The sequence below is a fragment of the Rhamphochromis longiceps genome, linkage group LG9 (assembly GCF_057381845.1).
Source record: "Rhamphochromis longiceps isolate RC_006_pf linkage group LG9, R_longiceps_female_GT1.1, whole genome shotgun sequence".
Classification (NCBI taxonomy): Eukaryota; Metazoa; Chordata; class Actinopteri; order Cichliformes; family Cichlidae; genus Rhamphochromis; species Rhamphochromis longiceps.
Window position 1 is genome coordinate 23017163 of NC_140565.1, and position 22938 is coordinate 23040100.

At 39.3% G+C, this 22938-nt stretch overlaps 1 protein-coding gene across 1 annotated transcript in view; it reads left to right on the plus strand.

Moving 5' to 3' along the window:
- Positions 1-22938, plus strand: part of malrd1 (MAM and LDL receptor class A domain containing 1) — a 75383-nt gene that overhangs the window by 19423 nt on the left and 33022 nt on the right. Inside the window, exons 6-18 of the mRNA XM_085417890.1 lie at positions 274-405; positions 2211-2363; positions 4880-4985; positions 5499-5866; positions 6602-7035; positions 10066-10153; positions 10232-10411; positions 10503-10659; positions 11960-12116; positions 12195-12305; positions 13474-13687; positions 13791-14032; positions 16489-16777. Coding sequence (XP_085274016.1) covers positions 274-405; positions 2211-2363; positions 4880-4985; positions 5499-5866; positions 6602-7035; positions 10066-10153; positions 10232-10411; positions 10503-10659; positions 11960-12116; positions 12195-12305; positions 13474-13687; positions 13791-14032; positions 16489-16777 — 2631 coding nt within the window. The remainder of the gene's footprint in view (positions 1-273; positions 406-2210; positions 2364-4879; positions 4986-5498; positions 5867-6601; positions 7036-10065; positions 10154-10231; positions 10412-10502; positions 10660-11959; positions 12117-12194; positions 12306-13473; positions 13688-13790; positions 14033-16488; positions 16778-22938) is intronic.

Here is a 22938-nt window from a genome sequence, read left to right on the forward strand (position 1 = left end):
ACTCCTAATAAGAGGAATGAAGCTGAGTTCATTTGAGTGATAAGGTCTGAGATGATATTGATTACAATATCCAAACTACTCAACAGTTGTATCCAGTCTTCCATAACATAGCTAATGCACTCTATCTCTACACAGTTAAGTTCATCTTTATTAATAACTGTGGTAGCAACTGTAACTCTTTATTAGCTCCTGACTATCAAAGAGCGTCTTGCCTGTGAATACTGCTTTCTCATCCAAATGTACTAATGTCGTGTTTTACTGGTCCTCTTATAGGGAGGAGGGTGTCCTCTCCTCCTGCCTGCCCTCCCTTGTGGTTCGTGTGCGATGATGGGGAGTGTATCGAGGAGAGCAAAGTGTGTGACTTCACCCCGCATTGTTCCTCTGGAGAGGATGAGGCCAGCTGCCGTAAGGATCTTATTTCTGAGTTCACACGTGAAAACAAACCAAATCGCACTGGTATGCTCGACTGAGCGACAGGCAGCATGAATTCCTGTTCATCCACTTTGAACCATATTATTACCTTAGTTAAATATGATTTATATTTTTTTAATTATCTGATACCACATTCACATTTTAAGCTTCATATTTGTGGCGAACGAGTTTGTTTTTGTTTTTGCATGATACATTTCTTATTAAATGAAAAAAAAACACAAAAATTATAAATATTTTAGTTCAAATCACATTTACAGTACCAAATGTCTTTAGGCACTCATTTCTTTATATTTTGCTTCCAAGAAACCAGACTTTCTCTTGAGCAACAGCTCTTCAGGCTTTCTGAAGGTCTCAGAGTTTTTCTCACTCTTATTCGTTTGTAGTCAAGTTCTTATACTTGAACATTTTCTGGGGAGTTTTAAAAAAAACTTGTTAAGCCACTTAACACAGACCTATGAATTATTCAGTTTTTCAATTTTTCATTACCAAACGCACCTAACTCATAGGAGGAACTAGCATTGTGTCTGCACATAACAGACTACTTAGCAAAGAACCAATTTTAAACTGCTTCTTTGGTCACTTTGCTATTAGCAGTCTGTTGCAAAAACAGATAATTTGTTCCCGTAAAAAAAATTCCAAAGATAACACAGTTTGAAAAGGATAAAAAAATAAATAAAAAAGGATTTTTGCAACTTTTGGTGTTTCCCAACAAAATATTAGCTGAAAAATCTGTGCAGCGTCTCTTAAAAAATTTGAGAAAACTGGACAAGTGAAGGACAAAAGAAGAAGTCGATCCAGCAACAATCCAGAAATAGTTTTAGTGGAAAGTTGGCTGTGAAGAAGCAACTCTTAAGGTAGCAAAATAAGGAAAATAAATTTTTTTCAGTTCAAATCATCACAGTGAGTGTCAACAACAGGGTGGATTTATGAAAGAAGAAAACTACCCTCAGATTTGGATGCAACATGCAGTAGCACACGGGAAGCATTTGATCGACAGCGGCTGAAATTTTCATCGTAACAATGATTCCTGATCCACTGGCAATGCAGTCAAAGCATACCTGGACAGAAAACACACAATAGCACACCATTAATCATGGATTGGCCTCTCCAGACCGCAACATTATTAAAGCAGTGTGAGATCATCTTGACAGAGAAGAGAATAAAAAAGCAGCTGTGTGTTTGCACATTTCACCACCAACAGCCAACAGCAGACCTACAGTAGAAACTGGATGCCAGAGTCAATACAAGAAAACAGACGGAGAAAACAGATTGGAAATGGTTCATAAGAAATACAAAGAGAACCTGGCAACTGAGTGGTGAAACAGCAGGGATATATGGGAAGACTTATTGGTGGCAGGTGGTTCACAAAACAGGTGGAGGGGAAAAAAAAGGAGGAGAAGTAAAACTGAAATTCATCAGAACGTCTCGTTTTAAATTGTGGCCTCCAGTTTTCCTATTGTAAGTTTAATCTTTGGGAAATCATCCTGTTTAATGTAGAAGCTTTTTTTTCAAAAGTTAAATCCATTCAAATGATTAATCTACGTATTAAAAATCTTACTCTGCAGTAAAACTTGGGATTAAGTTTGTATTATTGACCTTTTACTCATAATTTGACAAAGCATGCTCATTTCAAGGCCCAGTAGAATCACTTGAACACTACAGTCTGATAAATCTTCTGGGAAACATCATGGGATGTGGCTGAAAATAATCTGTTAATGTTAATTTCACATCCAAGCCTCACCTTTATGTAACTTTGTCCTTTATGTCAATATATTTAGCCTCTGAGTGTGACTTTAAGAGTGATTCTTGTGGCTGGTACGAGCTTACCCTCGGCGATGGCTTTGACTGGGTCAGGGGCTCATCGATGGAGGTACCTCTAGACTACTATGGTCGCCCACCACCACTGGACCACTCCACGAACAGCACTGAAGGTAAGGGAAACAAACACACCACAAACCTGCTGTAGCAATGCCACCATGTGAGATAACGTGATTTCACTGTATTCTAGCCAGAAAAAAAGATAATATTATCCACTGATTAAATTGAGGTTTTGTGGAAGAAAATTCCCGCACTGTCTTTTGTGAGATAAGCACTTCATGGAGAAACGCTTTCTCAGCCGTCTGAATAATAGAAAGGAAATCGACATATGCTTGTACCCATTATGCATATTAACATTATTTACAGAAATATACAAGACTCTGCAGAGGTCTATTCGAAGTTTATGTGGCACAACATGCAACTGTATTTTTATGCCTCGTCGCATCTTCTTCCCTGAGGAGAATTAAGTCTATAGGGATGGATTTTAAAAGCAGTCTTCTTGAAGTCGGACTCCACGCAGGCACCATCTGTTGTTGTTCTCACGTAGGCTGTGTGAAGATGCTGTGAAAAAACTGCTCTGTAAGGTGGCTGTGCAGACTCTAAACTGAAGCTTTGTGAAATAATGACACACATCCTGGTGGGAGCATCTGTTTGAGGATGTAGATGACTGTGACCGCTCAAAGACTTATCTCGGGTGTGACAATGCGCAGGTATGTGGTGTGTTCAAAGAGTGATTATTTGGCAGTGGGACACCTTATATGAGCCAAGAAAACATTTCAACTTCATCACACCACCGCCTCAAACTGTACAGCATTAGACAGCATGGTTTCACCAGCCTATTCAAGCTGTTTGTGCCTTTCTAGACTTTTTAAACATGAGAACCACCAACGCTTTGCTCTGCAAAGATAAACACTGCATCTCTTATTCCAGTCTTCTATACTCTAAATATTTGTAATGTATTAGTAAGAAAGGAATCTGATTTATATTAGACTATGCAAAAGATGGACACCATTACATCAGCTATTAGTTATGAAAGTCCTGTTTATCAAGTCTCAAAGTGAGTCTTTTGGCCTTTATGTTTATGTTTTTCATGGTTTTATTGGTTTCTTCCATATTTTGAAACCTAGTGCCCTCACATTTTGCTGTTTCTCATGGGAAATCACCATAATTTGCATTACTTCAAACTTTAATATGAATAACTAATTCATGCATCCATCCATCCATACAATTTCAGCCCATCTGTATCCACAACCTGGCAAGCCATACCTAATAATCCAGTTAAAGGTGTGTGTTTGAAACCAATGCTATGAAGTGCTTTTTTCATATTTTAATTTACTTAGAGAAGCATGGTAAATAACTTTTCTGTTATAATTTGTCATTAAAAATTGGAAACTTTTAGCTGCTCCCTCATTTCCCAGTGGATCACCACAGCAGATGGATCCATGTTTGATTTGGCACAGATTTTACACCAGAAGTCTTTCCTGACACAACACTCCCATTAATCACACCAGGCATCACAGAAGCTTGTGATCTCTTCTCTTAAATAGGTAAAGAAAGATTTGTTGAGGGAATTTTACAGAAGTTTGTAGAAATGTTTAATCGATTTCATGAAGGAAAAACTATCCTTTTGTAAGATACTAATCCCAAGTTGAACGAGTGAGTGTGAGTGTGAGAGTAGAAAGAATTTGCTTGTATGAATTGAATAGTTGTGAATGTTTGAATGAGGTAAGTTGTATAAAGTGCTTTGAGTGCTCAGATAGAGTAGAAAGCTCTATATAAGAACCATTCCATTTACCAAACTAATCATCACAACACTTCGCAAAATGACGAGGACATTATCTGTTCAAATACTCAAAGGTCAGCTTCACTGTTCTGCAGCAGTTATTTTTAATCACCAAGGAGAGACTGTGACCATATTTCACAGTTAGTCTGGTCCAGAGTAAGTGACACTAATCTTTGACGTCCCACTTATTAAATATCTTCAAGCTCTTAATTACAGCAAAGATTGTTTTAAGTTGTTGGCTGAAGCATATAAAACAGCACTGCTGTATTATTATAGCCACTATGTGGTTTTTTTGTTGCATCTCTGGTAAGAAAGAAAAGATAGAACCTGAACTAGAATCAAGTTAAAGAACTTTTCTATTCTGTGCCTACTTGCAGTTATCTTCCAGCTGAAAACTTCTTTTTTCTCAGCTTTGTTTTTTAAGCTGTATTATTATTATTATTATTATTATTATTTTTGTGCTGTTTGCAGAACGGCATGATTTTATGATTTGTGTGAATGCTGCTGCACTGACCGTTTCTATATTTGGCTCCTGGCTGTTGGCCAGCAAGCCAACCTGTGTGATCCACAACATCTTGCTCTGTGCTGAAATTTAAAAGAAGAAGATATATAATCTCTTTTACACTAGACATTGTATTTCACAGACATCCCAAAGGAAACACAGATAAAATAGACCCGTAAGGGAGCAAAAACAACAACAACAACAACGTGGGAAGATGTTTAACTAAAAGAACTTCCATAAGAGTTTCTGGTCAGTGACTCACTGACTGTCTGGTGAAGCAAGTTGTTTACAGAACTTTTTTTAAAAAGTAGATGCTGAATAGTAATTGTCATTTCTCATTGCAGGTCACTTCATGTTTATATTCAAGAACAGCAGCAGTCTGTTTCCAAACGCTGCTCTCCGAGGACCGCGGTTCCAGCAATCGGCTGCTGCCTGCACCATGACCTTCTGGTTAGAGTCACACTACTTTAAAGCCAGCACATCACAACCAGTCTTCATTTCTTTGTCAAGCCCACAAAGTAGTTTGACAAGATTCATTGCTATGAAAACACGCTTTTCCACTTGCTGTCCTCTCTGCTTTCTACTACTTGTTTGATCTCGTTCTTACCTCCACTCATCATTTTACCTGTCTCAGTTTTGCACTCTAAGCATATCTCATCTTTCACAATCACACACAATAAGAAGTATCTGAATCTGTCCTGTTCTGACAGTTTTATGGCCCCTGAAGGTTTATGTCTAATAACAGATTATAGTTTTCCCCTGGGTGATTGGAGAAGTTCTCCAGGCAGAAAGCAGGAGCTTTATAAATGGTCATTTTTTTCCTTCAGTGTCCTCAGGTATTATGTCCATTGAGTATTTTCACTACAGTATGTGGATGAAGGCAAAGGTTTCAGGTATAGCATGAGGGAATGCATCCATTCAAAATTAACATTTTGTCTTCCATCACTGTCTTATTCCCCTCAGGCATTATAATTCAGGCATATCTGTGGGAGCTGCTGACATGTCACTTCGAATCGAAGGAGTTGAAAACCACACTGTCATATGGAGAACATTGTACGACCAAGGACCCCACTGGAACCAGGTCACCGTACAGCTGGGACGCATCACCCAGCCTTTCCAGATCTCCCTGGCTAAAATCAGCCTCGGCGTGTTCGATGGAGTCGCCGCTCTAGACGATATCGCTTTCAAGAACTGCTCTCTGCCTCCGGCGGTGGATGAGTGCCCACCCCACACACATTTCCACTGCGTGCACACCAAGGCATGTGTGGAGCATCTGCAGCTCTGTGACCTTGTGGACGACTGTGGGGATGGATCAGATGAGGCAGGATGTTGTGAGTGTCTTTGATGTTTGTTCTGGATCAAAAGTAAAAGTACTCGTCATAGTGTTGCATCAGTGTCTACAGGGCATTCCCCTGTCTTAGCTTGTTGAGATGAAGCTACTTCATTTAATTTCACTTGCAACAGACTTGGTTTATAAATGCAGAAATAATAAACAAGTTTAATCTGAGGCATTCAGCTCATAAAAATATCTGTTTCTCCTTCCAAGAGGACTATATTCTTTGGTGGAGGAATTGTTTAGATATTTTACATAAAGCTGCTCATCTCTAATTTCACACATTAAAATCTGTTTGCAGGTCCTGGGTAGCGTTACTGCAGATATGAAAAAAGTTTTTAAAAGTTGCATAAAGCATTTTGAAGCTCCTTACTTCTGCTTAACGCTACATTAGCTGCTGCTGCTGTGTTAAAGCAGTAGATCTGAAATGGCACTATCTGTGGCGAAGTTAAATTATGGGTAAAACGTAGTCATACATTCTCAAGTTCTGCTTGTAGACTGTATATGAAAATATTTATTATTTTCATGTGTGGCCAGTAGACTCTGCTGCACTGATTCTGGCACTTTTTTGTGTGTTTATCAATGTTTATCAATGTCAGTCTGGAAAATTCAAGTTTTCTTAACGGTAGATAAATACAATTAAATGGACAAAGACAAGATGTTGATTGCTTTTTATTGCTTTTTATTGTTGTAGTTTTGTCTGTAGTGAATTTCTCTCTGCCATGTGTCACAGCTCCAGAGCTGCAGTGTGACTTTGAACATGGGCTGTGTAACTGGAAACAGGAACAGACTGGAGAAGATGTTTTTGACTGGACCATCTACCAAGGCCCGACTCCATCCTTTAACACAGGCCCTTTGAAGGACCACACATTGGGCACTGTCTATGGCCACTACCTCTACATTGAGGCATCTGCCCCTCGGGAGTTCAAAGACACGGCGGTGTTGCTCAGTCCAGTCTTCAAACCCACCCACCACGATGGCAAGTCGTACAACCACTGTGCTTTCCGCTTCTATTACCACATGTTTGGAAAATATGTGTTCTACCTGGCGGTGTACTTGAGGACCACTGCTACAGGCCGTGGCCAGATGCTGTGGGTGAAATATGGAAATCAAGGAGACTTCTGGCACAGGGAGACTCTTTACCTCAGCAGCGCTCAGCCTTTCCAGGTTAGCTAATGGTAGCATTTACATAGACATCATTATAAAGCAGTGTGGCATTTTCAGTGAGGTATTTATTGTTTCACGTTTGTGGGATTTTTCTTGGATGTTTTAACCTTTAAGCATCATTTTAAGAGTATAATTGGTAAAACATGTGATGTGCTCAATTTAATCTGTGACTGTCGTTTTAAAAAACCGACTTTCAGACAGTACACTCAATACATGGCAAAATGAAAATACGGAAATAGGAAGAAAATATCTCAAAGTTCTGCTTACACAGTGGTTAAGATATAACTCTTAGGTAAACCCTGTGATGTTACAGTCTTGGCATCCCACTGTGAGTCATTTGCTTTTGGCTCCCTTGTGTAATCAAAGTAGATATGCACACATAAGCTCTAGGTAAAAACAGTTCCCTTTGCAGACAACGCCGAGACATTAGTGAAGCAAAGCGTCTGCATGGAGTGCACTCCACCATTGCGTGATGAAGATCCATTTAATAGCTTCACTGCTTAACATCGATCCCTCAAGATGGATGTTCTGTTGTCATTACTCATGAGTGAGTATAACTTGACAGGCAGTTAAAGACTTTTGCTCTGCTATGGCAATGAAAACAGCAACTCTGTGTGTCAAGTCAATTGACTGCAGAAAGGGTAAAAGTGGGAGAAAAACAGACACTGATGAATTAAATTCAAATTCAGAGTGATCCATTTGCTCCCAGTGCAGGCAAAGTGCCATGAAATGACAAACTCTAAAAACCGGGCATCTGAATAGTCAGTTGTGTCAAATTCATCCTTTTACATTTCCATTAAGACTTAATGTGGTCAATGTAAGAACAAAAAGACATACATTAGTGCATTTCCTGCTTAAATTATCCAAATGTGATAATATGAAAACTTAAACTATTAAGGTGTCTTATTCTGCACATATGTAGGATCTTATAGAGGCAAAATTATCTGTAAAAACATTTCTGTACTTTTCACGTTCAAGCTGTTTTCTTTTTAAAACCTGATAAGAATCTTTGTATTAGAGTATTTCTAAATGATACTTCCCTTTTTTTGCAGTCACAAGCATGCAAGTGACTGCTGAAACAACATCTCTGAGAAAATTGTTTAAAAAAGGGGAAACACATATAACCTGGATAACAATGCTTTCTATAAGGAAAATTCAAGTCAATAATTAAATGAAGAAATATGCGTCTAATTTATTGGCATTTCGGCAGTTTTAGATAAAGGAGGCTTTTGCCAAGTATTGATAATTGTTAATTTGCATTATTGAGCCACTAATATATCGAATCAAGTTGTCCGTTGTAGGTACCAAGGTGCTACGCATTGCAACAAAAACCTCCATGTAAACTTGCTTTGGTTGCTAGCAGATTGCTGCTGCCACTCAAAAACTTGAGAATTAGTGCCTTACTGTTAAGCAACAGTAAGGCACTAATCAAGAGCTTAGAAAGAAAAGCCTCCAGACTTCTTTAAGTTTCTTGAAGACGTTTCAACCTGTGATCCAAGAAGCTTCTTCAGTTCTAAAAGCAATTGGTAGAGAATCCCAGATTTTTAAGCCATATTGGGAGTGTCCCTAACAGGGTCGTGGACCAACTATTGATCCTCTGCCTAATCACACGAGTCAAGGTGGGAAAACAGTTGTGGGTAACGATCAGCCAAGGTTTCAGGTGAGCCCTTGTGAGACCTTGCCCCACTCATGTGACTAACCCTAAGTCACATGATAAGCTTGTGTGATTAGGCAGAGGATCAATCGCGAGGTGGTTTCTGGTGTGACCAGTTTCACCTTGTCAACTAGTCCCTAGGCCTCTGTGCCTGAGGCCTTACAGAACAAACACACAAAGCTAATGTTAGCAAATTTTAGCATGTTGCTCAGACTGAAGGTGATATGATTAAACATTAAAAAAAAGTTTTTTTCAGTGTTTCCTCCGTAAAACTTGTGTGTAATCTGTCTGTGTGCAATCTTTTCTTCGGTGGCCCTGAAAGGCCAAACGAACTGCAACTTAAGAAAACACCAGCAATAAGAAAAATGCTGCAAAAGCACACAAAACACAATGGAAATAGGAAAAACGACAACGGAAATAGGAAAAATTCAAAACAGAAATAGGAAAAACGAAAACCGAAATAGGAAAAAACACAAGGGAAGTGTTTCTGGGGAGACAATAACCCGACAGACCAGTTGCAGGAACACAAAACATGGTAGGTGTGTTTTATCATGATTCATATAATACTGATAATGAATTTTTAGGCTAATAGTAAGGCTAACACCATCGGCGTAACTTTGTGCTGAACATTGGGGGGGTCAAGATCTCTAAATAAATAAATAAATCTGGATAAATTCCCAGAAGAAAATCAACAGCCTATTTATGCAAGATAATTCATAATTTTATTGGGGGGGTTATATTGGTTTGGTCTGATTATTGGGGGGGGGGGGGGTCATAACCCCCCTAACCCCCCTGGACATTACGCCCCTGGCTAACACACTTACCTCTCATCTTTTCGTTCCTCACAGAGCCGATAGATCCTACCCTTCTTTTAAGTGTCTCCCAGCGCAATTCTTAGCATATTTTGGTTCCTGCAACTGGTTGTCGGGTTATTGTCTCGCCAGAGACACTTCCCTTGTGTTTTTCCTATTTCGGTTTTTGTTTTTCCTATTTCCGTTGTGTTCTGTGTGCTTTTGCAGCGTTTTTCTTATTGCTGGTGTTCTTAAGTTGCAGTCCGTTTGGCCTCTCAGGGCCACCGTACTTCTCTCTAACAGAGAATTTTTACTTAGACCTTCGTATAGCTATCTAATTGGGCTTACTTCAGTAGATATTAGCAAGGTAACAGAGACTGTTGTGAGTGAACCAAAAGGTTATATGAACATTTTCGAAATAACCAAAAGTGTCCCAGCAGATGTACTTAATACCAAAATCCTGAGTTCACTTTTAATTGGTTCCTAAATTAATACACCAGCAGCTACAGCTGTTACTGTTAAAAGCTTTGGACGGACTTTATACGCTAACTCGTCGACTGAATATGCCGTGTGTTTATTTCCCAGATTTTGATTCAAGGTACAGTTGGAGATGATTTTACTGGAGACATTGCTATTGATGACCTTTCCTTCCTCAACTGTGAGCCTTATGAAGGTAAATGATTACAACACAAAACTGTACAGTGAAATTCTGTTTCCAGTGTTAGTTATTTTCTACTGTCTCTTGCTCTAGGAGAGCTCCCCACACTGAATAATACAACTCCAGCAGTGACGACTCCAGCCCCCACAGTTCAACCCAATATGTGCCATTATGGAGAGTTTCCTTGTGGGACATATGGGGAGTGCATTCCCTTCAGTAAAGTGTGCGACTTTAGATATGATTGCTCTGATGGATCAGACGAAATAAGTTGTGGTAAAACATTTAAAAGGCTTTAACTATTGCATTATCAGTCTTCTTAAATGTTTTTGAGACATTTTTTATTTTTATGTCCCCTCTTTTCCAGTGAAGGAAAGCTGTGATTTTGAAGGAGGTGACACTTGTGGGTGGAAGATCGTCAAACCCTCTTTCATACTAAATCACTCGTTTCGCTGGTCATGTGACCAAGGGGAGAGCAATCATTTTGGAGAGGAGTACCACCGTCCTACTAATGACCACACCCTGTAAGCACCTACCTAAGAGTTTTTGAAATTTTTTCAGTATTATTGTTCATTTTGAAACCTTTATAATACCTTTCAGCATTGATACTTCCTTCCAAAACGTGCATGTGCACTTAGGCACCTCCATACCATCAGAGATGCTGGCTTTTGAACTGAACGCTGATAGCATGTTGGAAGGGCTTCCTTCTCCGCAGCATCCGGGATTACCAACAAGATTGTCTAATCTGGATATAGAATACTTTCCCACTGTGAGACAGTCCATTTCAAATGAGTCTTGGCCCACAGGACACGACGGCGCTTCAGAAGCATGTTCAAATATGGCTTTCTTTTTGCAGCTTTAGTTCGCATCTTAACCGTCAGTGGTTTCTGGAAGTGTTCCTGGGCCCATTTAGTAATGTCAGTGACACAATCATGCTGATGAGTGTTGCAGTCTTGTCTGAGGGACGGAGCACCATCCAATAAAGGTCTTCAGCCTTGTCCTTACACACAGAGACATTTCCAGTTTCTCTGAATCTTTTGATGATGTTATGCACTGTAGACGATGACAGTTGCAAAGGCTCTGCAATTTGACGTTTAGGAACATTGTTTTTGAAGTCATCTTCTTACGCACCCTTTCACAGATTGGAGAGCCTCTGCCCATCTTTACTTCTACCAATTAAATTAATTAATTGCCAGATGTTCTCCCAGCTGAGTGTTTTTGAACTTTCTTACTTCTTCAGCAATTTATTCCCTCTGGGAAAATGTAACAATCTACAAAATATACAGACAGCTGCCAGTGGTTCTCCTCAGCCTCCTGGTAGATGCAGCTATGGTATCAATTGAAAAATCCTACATGACTTCCTTCTCGAGTTATCGCATTCACCAGATTCCCATCCTTGAGATTTTTAGTAGAAACCCCAACAGTATCAATTTGAAAGTCCTACATCGCCTCTTTCTTGCATTCGTATTTGTAAGGGTGTTCACCTTTCCCGCCTGCCTGGCAGGGCAATAACAATATCCCATCAGCCGTTTAGGCCTGAAGGGTAAAAATCATAAACGAATATTTCCCAAGAGAAATGCCAAGAAATCACAAATGGGTTGTTTCCTTTAAGACAAATGTTTTACTGAAAAAAAGTGTATATTTTTGCACTATAATACACTAAATAAAAATACAGCTGTCAGTTCCAATGCAGAGCCCTTTCTCAGTATATCCAAGGCACTCAGGCTAAAGACATTACTAAAGCTGATTTAAATCCTCATTTCCGTCTCAGATCCGCAGCTGAATTTGAGATCTTATTCTGTATTCCTGATATTCCTCTGATAGCAACAGCTCCAAGGGGTGGTATATGTATGCAGACAGTTCAAACGGTGGATACGGTCAGACCACTGACCTCCAGACTCCTGTCATCTCCTCCACTGGGCCGCAGTGCACCCTGGTCTTCTGGTACCACATGAGGGGCTTCACCGTGGGAACACTGAAGGTAAAGAGAGCAGACAGATCATTTCTGTGTATGGGGTCTCATCAGAATTGAGTCACGGAAATATGTTGATGTCTGCAGGTGCTGCTGAAGCAAACAAACATCACTCATGAGGTTTGGACTGAGACTGGTAACCAAGGCAACAAATGGAGACGAGGAGAAGTGTTTTTGGGGTTATTGAGTAATGTCCAGGTCTGTTACATAATTTTTCCCTAAGAAAACTAGTGAGATATCTAAATCAGTTTAATGCAATGAAATGGTTCATATCAACTTTTATATAAAAAATAATATAAAATAGTCATTTTTAAACAATTTAGACATTTTATACAGTGGTATTTTTATAATGATATACAGTAAAAGTATAAAATGACAGAACAACAGCTGCAAAAGTGAAAGGGAAGGTTTACAAGATAGTATTTACACCTGCTATGATGTGTGGATTGGAGAGAGTGATACAAAACCAACGAATCTGAGCTGGAGGTGAAGTTGAAGATGCTCAGATTTTCATCAGCAGCATCAAAAGGGCAGCTCGGGTTTAGTGGTTTGGAGACAAAGTTAGAGAGGCAGGGCAGAGATGTTTGGACATGTGCAGTAGAGTAGTGGATGTACTGGACAAAGGATATAGACGATGGAGCTGCCAAGCAGGAGGAAAGAGGTAGACCACAGAAAAGATTCATGGATGTAGTAAGGAAGGATATGAAAAGAGTTGGTGCCACAGAAGAGGAGGCTAGAGTGAGATGAAGGCAGATGATTTGCTGTGGTTTCACCCTTTTATTGTTTTTAATAAGTAAAATTCTGGACAATATAATTTGGCTTTTTTTCTGACAAAAATTAATTCAAAATCATGTCAAAGTGAAAACAGTTTTACTAAAAAATGTCAATGATTTAAATTCCATTTAATTCTTCACAGCCACTTGACCTAAGGCAATCTTTAGAGAAGTGCCTGTCCTTTCAAAACAAGAGATAATCAATGTCTTCATCTGAGGGGCAAAACTGCCACACCCAGATAAAAGTACAGTGCCTGCCCCGGTGGCTTGATTGCACCGGAGAAGTCATCCCACTGATGCACATTAACCTTTGTCAGAACAGAGAGTCAGATCAGAGCTGATGGTACAATCAGCAGCTGAAAGGCTTTACACACCAAACCTTCAGAGCCCTTTTTGAGACTACAAGTGCCCTTTTCCTTTCCCCTCCGAGCACTTCATCAGCTGACTGCCATTAGACGCGGAATAACAAGACTCATTAGGACAGGGGCTATCGGCTCTTCTGTTTCCGCGGCTTGCCTGATAACATTAAGCATCGACCTCTCCAAAAAAAGTGAGGACTCAGAGTTGATCCCGGGTCTGTTGTTCTTTTTCAGGTGGTATTCTCTGCTAAACGAGGGATCAGCTACATGGGTGACTTGGTAATAGATGACGTCGGCTTCGTGGATTGCTCCCCTCCTCTTCCTTCAGACCAGCCTTGCACACCTGAGCAGTACACCTGTGCAAATGGCCACTGCATCCCTCAGGACAACCTGTGTGACTTCATCAACCACTGCGGGGACAGCTCAGACGAGAACCCCTACATCTGCCGTGAGGCCTCTTCTAATGTTTGGCTGATGACTTTAAGTGGAAGATTAATTTTCTGATAAATGAACAGCTGTGATTGAGTTCGTCTTTTATTGCCATCTTTCAGAGGGTTTTATTGAACGCTGCAGTTTTGAGTTTGACCTCTGTTCCTGGCGCCAGTGCCAAGAGGATGACTTTGATTGGAGGATCAGCAGCAGTCCAACCATTGGAACTAGGCCATCAACTGACCACACCCTGAGAAACTCCTCGGGACACTACCTCTACTTGGAAAGTTCATTTCCTCAGGAAGATGGCAGCACCGCTCGTATAATAGGACCCCTACTGAGCCGCAGGAGCTCACAGTGCAAGGTCAGGTCAAGGTCAAAGGACAGAATGTACGAGAATTATTAAAAATACAGCTAAATGAAGACGCTAAAAAACACTTTACCACAGATTAAATTTTTAAATTCTGAGGTCATCAAAATTTGGCCGTTTCTATTGGTTTTGATGTGGCATGATTTGAGCTGGTAGGCTGGTTGGTAGGCAGGTGTGTCCTGGTACCAAGACCACTAACACAAATTCCATTTAACCCTAGGATGGATGGATGGATTATTTGAGCTATATAATAAAATACTGTATTTTTAATTAATATTATAAAATATGCATTATTTAACAATATATTAATAATCATCATGCCCTGTTGAATCCTCCCATCTTTGGGTTTTGTGAGTCAGTGGATTCCTAATTAGATCTCTTAAGAAACATTGCTTTATAACAACATGATTGATGTTATTCAGATAATTGTCTGGGACTTGTGTGTGTGCAAAACCTTTGAACTACAACTGATTTCTACATATTTTGCTTCCAATCAGCAAAACTTTCTTATACTTTAAATGATTTCAAGCAATAATTTTCCAAACTTCCTGAAGATCCTTGGAAGTTGTTCTTTGGACATTGGCTGTTTTTCAACTTTATGCACTAATGCATAATTTATTCCCATTTCTATTGTTGAATCTTTGAAAAATGCCAAAGATAACACAGTTTGACACTAATAAAATTGTATAGTTGCACCAACAAGATGATTCCCAAAGATATAATAACTGAAAATGTGCCATCTTTTTGCATGGTATGCAGTATGAGGAAACTGGACAGATAGAGGACAAATGAACAATTAACTGGCCTGAAAACCTATCTACAGCAGATTAATAGTATTTTTAAGTAATATCTTTAAGTAATAGGGGAAAAATATCCAACAAAGATCTGACAGAGGACCCAAGAGATGCCTTTTGTAGGTGTCAGTGGAAGGGAAACAGGAAGAAAAGGCTGAGGTATGCCAGATTACACAAGAACTTCACTCAAAAACAGTGAAAACAGGTCTTATGAAGTTATGAATCCAGATTTGAAATTTCTAGTTGTAATTCCCACCAATGTGCTTACAGTGCTTACAGTGATTTCTAAAACACAGTGGAGGCTTTATCTTGATTTGTGGCTGTAGTGTTGAAGTGCACATTTCAATAAACCTCTACTTCTACCTTCAGTTTTCTTAGTAAAATATAAAGAAATAAAGGGTGTCTTGAGAATTTTTGCACAGCAGTGTATAATATAATATATTTATGTTTGACTTCCAGTAGTAACTAATGTAAAATATATATATTTAATATATATAAGAAGAGCTAAATTCAGTGGTTTTGGTATATTCACACTATCAAGATTCAAGTTCAACTTTTTGGAAAATACGCTCAGTTGCTGCTAAGAGCTAGCTGTAGCTAAGCTAACTTAGCTTAGCTTAGCATAAAGAGGCGATGGAGATGAAAATAGTCTTTCTTGTCATTTAGTCCTCAAACAAGTGTAAAGATGAGATGTACTTTTCATGTAAACCCAACCAGCTGCTGACTTTAGTTTCTTATGTATTTCAGAGATGAGTGGAAAACGTTTATTAGGAAGGACATGAACGTATTTCTTAAAATTAAGAAATTCCTGTCAGCTTGCAAGTTTTAGTCTTAAGAAATGACTTTTAAATATTGACCTTCTTGTTCTTACAATTAGAGCTGAAAACGTGATGCAACTAAACAGGCAATTAGCAACTGAGTGTGTATGCTTGGTTGGTAGTATGTGTGTGTCCTCCCAGCTGTCAGCCCCATGCTCTACTGGGAAATGATTTCTTGATTGACTGCCTGGTTTGCTCTGTGTGTCGTGTCTGTCTTATCCTGCTCCTGACCTGTCAATCAATCACACGGTTAGCAAAAAGGCTCCAATTAAACTGAAGGGAGGGCTGTGCTATGGGGGAAATGCTCTCTCTGGCGAACGAGAGAGGGAGGTGTGCTGCCACAGCTCCTGAACAAGCCTCTATTTGGAGAGAAAGCCCATAAAATATACTGCTAACTCACTGATGTGTGATGGAAAAACACAATTTCTCTCTGTGCCTTAATAAAGGCTACAACTGAAGGGAAAAGCACATCGATCCAGTGACAGACCGAGTGGATTAAAACTTAATCACCTTAGCATGCCTCTACTTTTTGTTTCTTTCCACAGTAGACCAATATAAGAACAAAAAAGAAGAGAACAAAGTGGTATCAGTGTGTCAAGCAAGCGACCTTTGAAAGATCCGAGCCTATTATTTAGAAAGAGTACCAGTGTAGATATAGTAGCGATTGAATTATTTGACATCTTTATTACAGTACGGATATTAGTCCGTACCAACATTTTTCCCCATTTCCCATCAAAAAATTTAAAGTCTTCAGGGTTAGACATTACAGTTACTAAACTATTGATCTTTTTTTGTGCTATTTAAATTAACACCTTTTTCATTTTCCTCCTTTTCTCAGATGCGTTTCTACTTCCACATGTCTGGAGATGGCATTGGGACTCTCAGTGTGTTCAGCAAAAGTGAAGGCCATCTCCATCTCCTCCTGACCCTGACGGGAGATCAGGGCAACTACTGGCAGATGAAGGAGATCCCGCTGAGCAGCTCCAGGGACTTCCAGGTCATGTTCGAGGGCAAGGTAGGCCGAAATCCAAAGGTTGACATCTGCCTGGATGACATTACCTTCTCTCCAGGATGCCTTCTCGCTTCCTCAGCTACATCGCCCGATAACACTCCTTCACCTCCTCCAGGTACGCAGTTCACTTTATTGGACATATGTTTCATTTCGACCTTGGCTGTTTCTTTCCGTGTTATTGTACACCCTCCTATCATTCACAAAAATATGAAAAACTGTAAGCCACCAAAAACTATATAGTGCATATATTGCTTATACCGGTAGTAAATAAACTAGAGCTTTCTATAAATCACAAACGTTTTACATCATGGTCTTCTCATGTGACATCACATATTGCTCGAGAGTTGTCTGCCATATTGTACCTGACACAACCACCAGATGTAAGTGGAAAAACATGTATTCCCTGACTGGTTTGTGAGTGGTTTTCTAATAAGAAAAGCAAACAGTAACTGCAGAATGTTCAAAGCATTTCCTTTGGTCACCAGCAGATTGCTGCTTTTCCTCAAAGTTTGAATCACGTGGATTTGCCTGCAGTTACTCTTCAAGCGGTAGAGCAATGGTGAAAGGTGTGACACAATCGAGATACAGAGATTGTTTGCCTTTAAAGTAAAGGTTACTTTTGATGCTTGTTGACTGCAGCACTGAGGCACGACTTTTACTGAATCCTTGTAACTTTGCTGTTTCCCTGTTTCACCTATCAGGCGAAAAGTCTCAAAATCTGCAGTTGCAATAACTTTGGCAATCCTCTCTTTTTATAAGAGAGAATTGCCAACACTGGGGTAAAAATGTGGAACAGCTACAAATACTGCTGACAAGAACCTCATCTGCTCATGGTTCTTAGTACTTAGTACAAATATTAAGGCAACAAGCTATACTGCAAATATGGCTAACATAATATGCTTATGACAAGAACTACTGTGCCATATTCATGAATACTGTAGTTTAGACTATTTCATGAGTGAAGGAAAGCATAGCATAAAGCATAAATCTCTTTCAAAGCACATCTTATTGCATGCCATAGCAGCTGACTCCACTTTTCAAATTTGATCCCAGTTGGTTTACTCTCACGATTTACACCAAAGTTCTTCTAGAAAACAAGTGTCAGTACTCTCCAGCCATCTTGGTAACAGCTTCAGGCAGAAGCTGACTACCGAGCAAACGTCATATAAGTTATGTACAGAGAAAGCCCAGAAAACTATTTTATAAGCTTATCTCCATCTTTACTATAACAACAAGTTGGTATTTCTGCCAAAACACAGTGAAAACGGCTCTGCTAAAAATGTGCCAGTGCAACAACACAACAGGCTCAGTTTTTGGTCTCTATTGGCTCTTTGGGCACAGAGGTTTGACATCCACCATCTTTTCCATCATGTCAAATGCCTCCTGTGAAGAATGCATTAATATGGGCCTTCAAATTCCAGTGAGACATTAAATATATGTACTCTTACTAGATGAAAGTGGTGAACTCTGAGAGCTTCAGTGCAATATTAACTCAGGGGCCAGATCTCACAGTTGCAAGCACTTAAATTCAACAAGGCGCTCACCTTGCCAAACAAGAGGTATTGCAATAAATGCCTGGCATGTTTGCTCTGCAGTCAAAATTAAAGGACTGCGTGTTTCTGCAAAAGACTGAATGACCAGACGAAGGCCAGAGTGTAGCAGGAAAAAGCTGTTTTTATATTATTGCTTCTAAAAGACCCGGCTATTCTAATAATGACTTTTTAATTCCGCCGTGGCAAGGCGAATTCTGGGACTGTAGTCATTTTCTGTGAAAAGCTGTTTAACTGTTTCCCTCTAGGGCTGCTTTATATGAGGATTTTATCACAAAAGCTTAAAGATCACTGTCATTGAGGCAGAACGGAACAGCACAGCCCCGAGTTCCCAATTAAACTATTTGGTGAATTTTCAGAAAAGATTTCACTAAGATGTCGATAACTACAGTTTTGATTACTTTCACCTTGATAGTTTGCTCATATGGGCAATCGGAGAATTAATAATGGCTCCTGGGTTATTATAACACCACCTTCATTTGGAGGTGAAAACTGGAGTTGATGAGGACTGGATTAAAATGAGCTCAAAAGCTCAACCAATCCAGATTTAGAGCTCTTGAAAATAGAGGTGTCCTATCAAACATGCTGGTTTTCTTTGGACTAACATTGTCAAACGTTGCACATTTCCATTTTTAAGCTTTTCGGTATCTTCGGTTTTCCGTTAGACACTCGTCTTAATTTAAATTACCTATATAAAACATTCCTTTCTTGTTTTTTTGAGCAATTCAACAGTAACATCCAGTTTAAGTTGGAGTTTTGCTGATATAAAAAAATAAGATGTTTTGAACTAAAACGAACAATCTAAGGAGAAATGCTCTGAAACGTTTGCTCACCTCGGGGCTGAAGCTCTGACCAAAGCGAACCCATCATAGTTTGAATTTTAGACTAGGGAGATGTTCAGCATGTAGAGGTTCCTCTGCATCCCTTTAAAAGGCAAGAGAAAACAACAAGAGCTGATTTATCGGCATTGTCACTGTGGCTATAATTGGCCTATTAAACGTACTGCCTTTCCGATGCAGCTGATGTCGAGGGAGAAGAGAAAATCTGATTGCCTGTGCGCAGAAAGGGATAAAAACTGTGAAGCTCCCTGTCATTTTGAGCTGTAGAGGGTTTGTATCCAGCTGCATGGTGATGTGCAGGATTATCCTTACAGCTGTCTCTTTCTCTTACCTCTCTCTTCGTTTCACTGTCTGTTTGCATTCGTCTCTTTCGGTGCCTACAGTGAATAGCTGTGCTCCAATATTAATCAGACATTATTAGAGAAGTAGTGTGGTGTCAATAAGAGTCGCTGCAGGTTTGCATGCTAATGATGCTTACCTTCAGCTTACTCCATTGCTCTGCTTGGTGATTTTTCTCATACTGTTGAGACTTAGAGGAAACTTTTATATATCCATCTTGAGCATGCAGCTCATTTTATATAGTTTCCTCTCATTATGATGGTTTTAAAAAAGTGCATGCGTTTTAGGTTTATTTAGAATAGAATAGAATTCAACTTTATTGTCATTGCACATGTCACAAGTACAAGGCAACGAAATGCAGTTTGCATCCATCCAGAAGTGCTTTAGCCATGATATAGATATATTACAAAATTTATATTAGCAATAATATAGATATATTACCGAAATGGGTCTGTTATAGGTATGAGGGTACAAAAATGGGTCTATTATGGGTATGTTACAATGTACACGGTATGAAGGTATGTTATGAATATGCTATAACTATAAGTATGTACAGGCTGTAGTGGGTATACAAGCTATGTACAGGCTATGAACAGGATATAAATATAAAGCTATAGAAATATGCAAGTTATAAACAGTTGTAAACAGTTGTAGAATTATAATTATCGTATTGTACAGAATGATTGTTTATACAGAATTATGCAGTAGTGCAGTTAAGATAAGTGAAATATGTGGCTACTTTATTTATTTAGCTTGTCTAAAATTATTTCATTTAAACTTGAGAAGGTCACTCATCCTTTCAGACTGAACGTCTATGTATGCTGGAATGGGAATCTATTCTGCTTTTAATTATTTTCATAGATATTAATTACACTTAAAAGTGGTCGTCTGACACTCTGTGTTGGCCTTGTGACACTCTGGTTGCTACCGTTCGCCCTCTGGCAGCTGGTATAGGCTCCAGTTCCTCTTGCAGCACTGAGTCATATAAGTGGAAGAAAATGCATGGAAAGGTTTACAGTTTACACTATGCAATATATGTTAAGGGCTTAAACATAGGCCATAAGGAGCTGAAATCCAGTGCATAGGACTACTAGTTTGAGACATATAGCAAAATTAAAAGGGTCAGAAGATGCTTTTTTCCCCCTTTAAACATGACAGGATAATTTTCTGAAAGAAGAAGGAAGAAGCAAATAAAGTAGTGTGAAAACAGGAAAGAAAGGCATTGTAAAGAACACGGTGATATGAAGTGTTTCTTGAAGGTTAAGTCAGGGAGTATCACCGCTGCCCTGACAGTGAGGTGAGTCCAAGTGGCCATTAATGAGACAAGAGGGAGAAGACTTGAAACAGAAACCTTTTCTCTTTGTGTCTCAGCAGCTGCAGGCTGCAGAGGACGTACAGTAATATTGATGAGAGCAGAGACAGCAGGAACTGTAATTATATACTGCTGTTCCCTCGGGAGCTTTTTCTTCCACAGCTTCAATCTATATAAAACCATCACACGATGGAGCAGAAAGACCGACCGCTTTTACTCTCCACTTGCACTTGTTTTATAGCTCTGCCTGGAAAAAATACCCAAAACTGTAGAACAACACACATGAATAATGTTAACGTGGAGTTCTTCGTTTGCATCTGTAGACTGCATGTAAATGTGAGCGTGTGTAAAGGAGAGACAGAACAAAATGCAAATCAGATTTGAGCCGATCTTCTTCTTCAAGTCACTATTGTGTTGAACTTGCAATAGAACTGGGAAAATACAAGTCAAATAAGTTTTCCATTAAAATCCTTTAGTAAAGCAGTGAAAGCGAAACTTTTTAATATTTTTTGTGGCTCTTTCTGTAAAAGATAAAAGCTGCAAACTGGAACATTTAGGGTCATCTACTCTTTAATACTTGTGCAGTCAAGTAAGTGGCTGTGTGCAATGTTCGTATTATGGAAATTCATTCATAAAGGTCCACATTTTACAGTAAAGTGTTTCTAATTAACAATAAATGTTATAAATATTTTAGATAAAAACAGGACAGTTTTCCAGTGAATTATCTGAAACCTGGGTGTCCTTCTATATTCAATAAACCTTCAATAAACTTCCTATCCTGAAATAATTCACTGGGATTTAAACTTTAATGTTGAACCTGAATGACATTGCTGCACAAGGGGGCAGCATACCGCTCAAGGCGCCTGCCCACATACTGTATGTAAGTAAGGACAGGAGCAGCCTGGTGAGAAGGTCACATTGCCAGCAGCCTTCGAGCTCTTTGAGTTATCCAAGTAACAAGATATAAGCAGGAATTAATGAGGACAAATGAATTAGTGTGCATTCACAGGAGCAGAGCGGTAGCTACTCCTGTGGGTTTAGCAGTATGCTGTTAGCTGATCTTTGAAATAAATCCACCTACAGGCTCAGTACGTAGCAGAGCAGCTGGGAGCTGTGGCTTCCTGGCTTCCTATATGCCTTTGTGGGGCACATTGCTTCTGGTCCTGTGCATCTGAAGAGGAACAAAGGATTAGGAAGGACTTATACCCCTTTCTCTCCTTTAATTACAAGGACCGCCCCTCTTCATCACGCCTCATCTCTCTTTGTAACACTCCCTTAAGCTAAGCACTGACCCCACTGGAATGTTTGGCTCCAAAAGAAGCAGATTCCAGCCTTCTCCAGCCACCAGATCATACAGTGTTTCATTCTTATAGCCCCATGCCCTTTTGTCTTCCTAAGCCTCTTAAAGAGCCCCCGATGCCACATGCAGACGGTCCCCCTCTCTTGAGTTGACTGCTTACGCTCCAAAGTTAATGCTCAACTCATGCGGTGCTGTCTAATCTGGTGAAGCACACAGTAGTTATTTTGCTGAAACTCCTTTAGGCACAACATTTTTATTGCACTTTGTAATTCATAACAGAAAAGCTGGATGTTTTAGGAAATGCACAAATTGCTTTACTTTAAATATTAACCTGCAGCAGCAGCCTGCTAGCTTTGCACATGTAAACTTCTTAAATGAACATACATAATTAACATACAGTGTCTGGAAAACAGTTTTCAGTTTTGCAAACGATATTATTTCTTGGTGAGAAGTAGTGACTTTCTGCAGTCTGGTTCTTATAACTGTTTTGTATGGATAAAACAAAAATCATATACAGTTCATATATACAGTATATATGTGATAGCAGTACAGACAAATATAAGAAGAATATGGAGATGAAGCTCGACACTGACCTTTACAGTGCGTCGATCCAGAGGTGGTGTTATTTTATGGGACGCTCAATAATAATAATAATGACAATAAATTTTATTTGTTGGCTCTTTTCAAAACACTCAAGCTGGCCTGACTCCACAAAATTAACAAGATCCACAAAAAACACAATAGCAAGAAATATTTAAAATCCCGGAATAATACATATAAAAAATATGAGTTATAGTTTATATGCTGAACAGTTTGGCTTTAACATGTGATTGAAAATGTGTAATATGGTCTGGCTGATGGAGGTGAAGTGGTAGTGAGTTCCAAAGATCCAGGACGACTGGCGACCTGTCATATATTTTAGAAAAAGCATGCTAC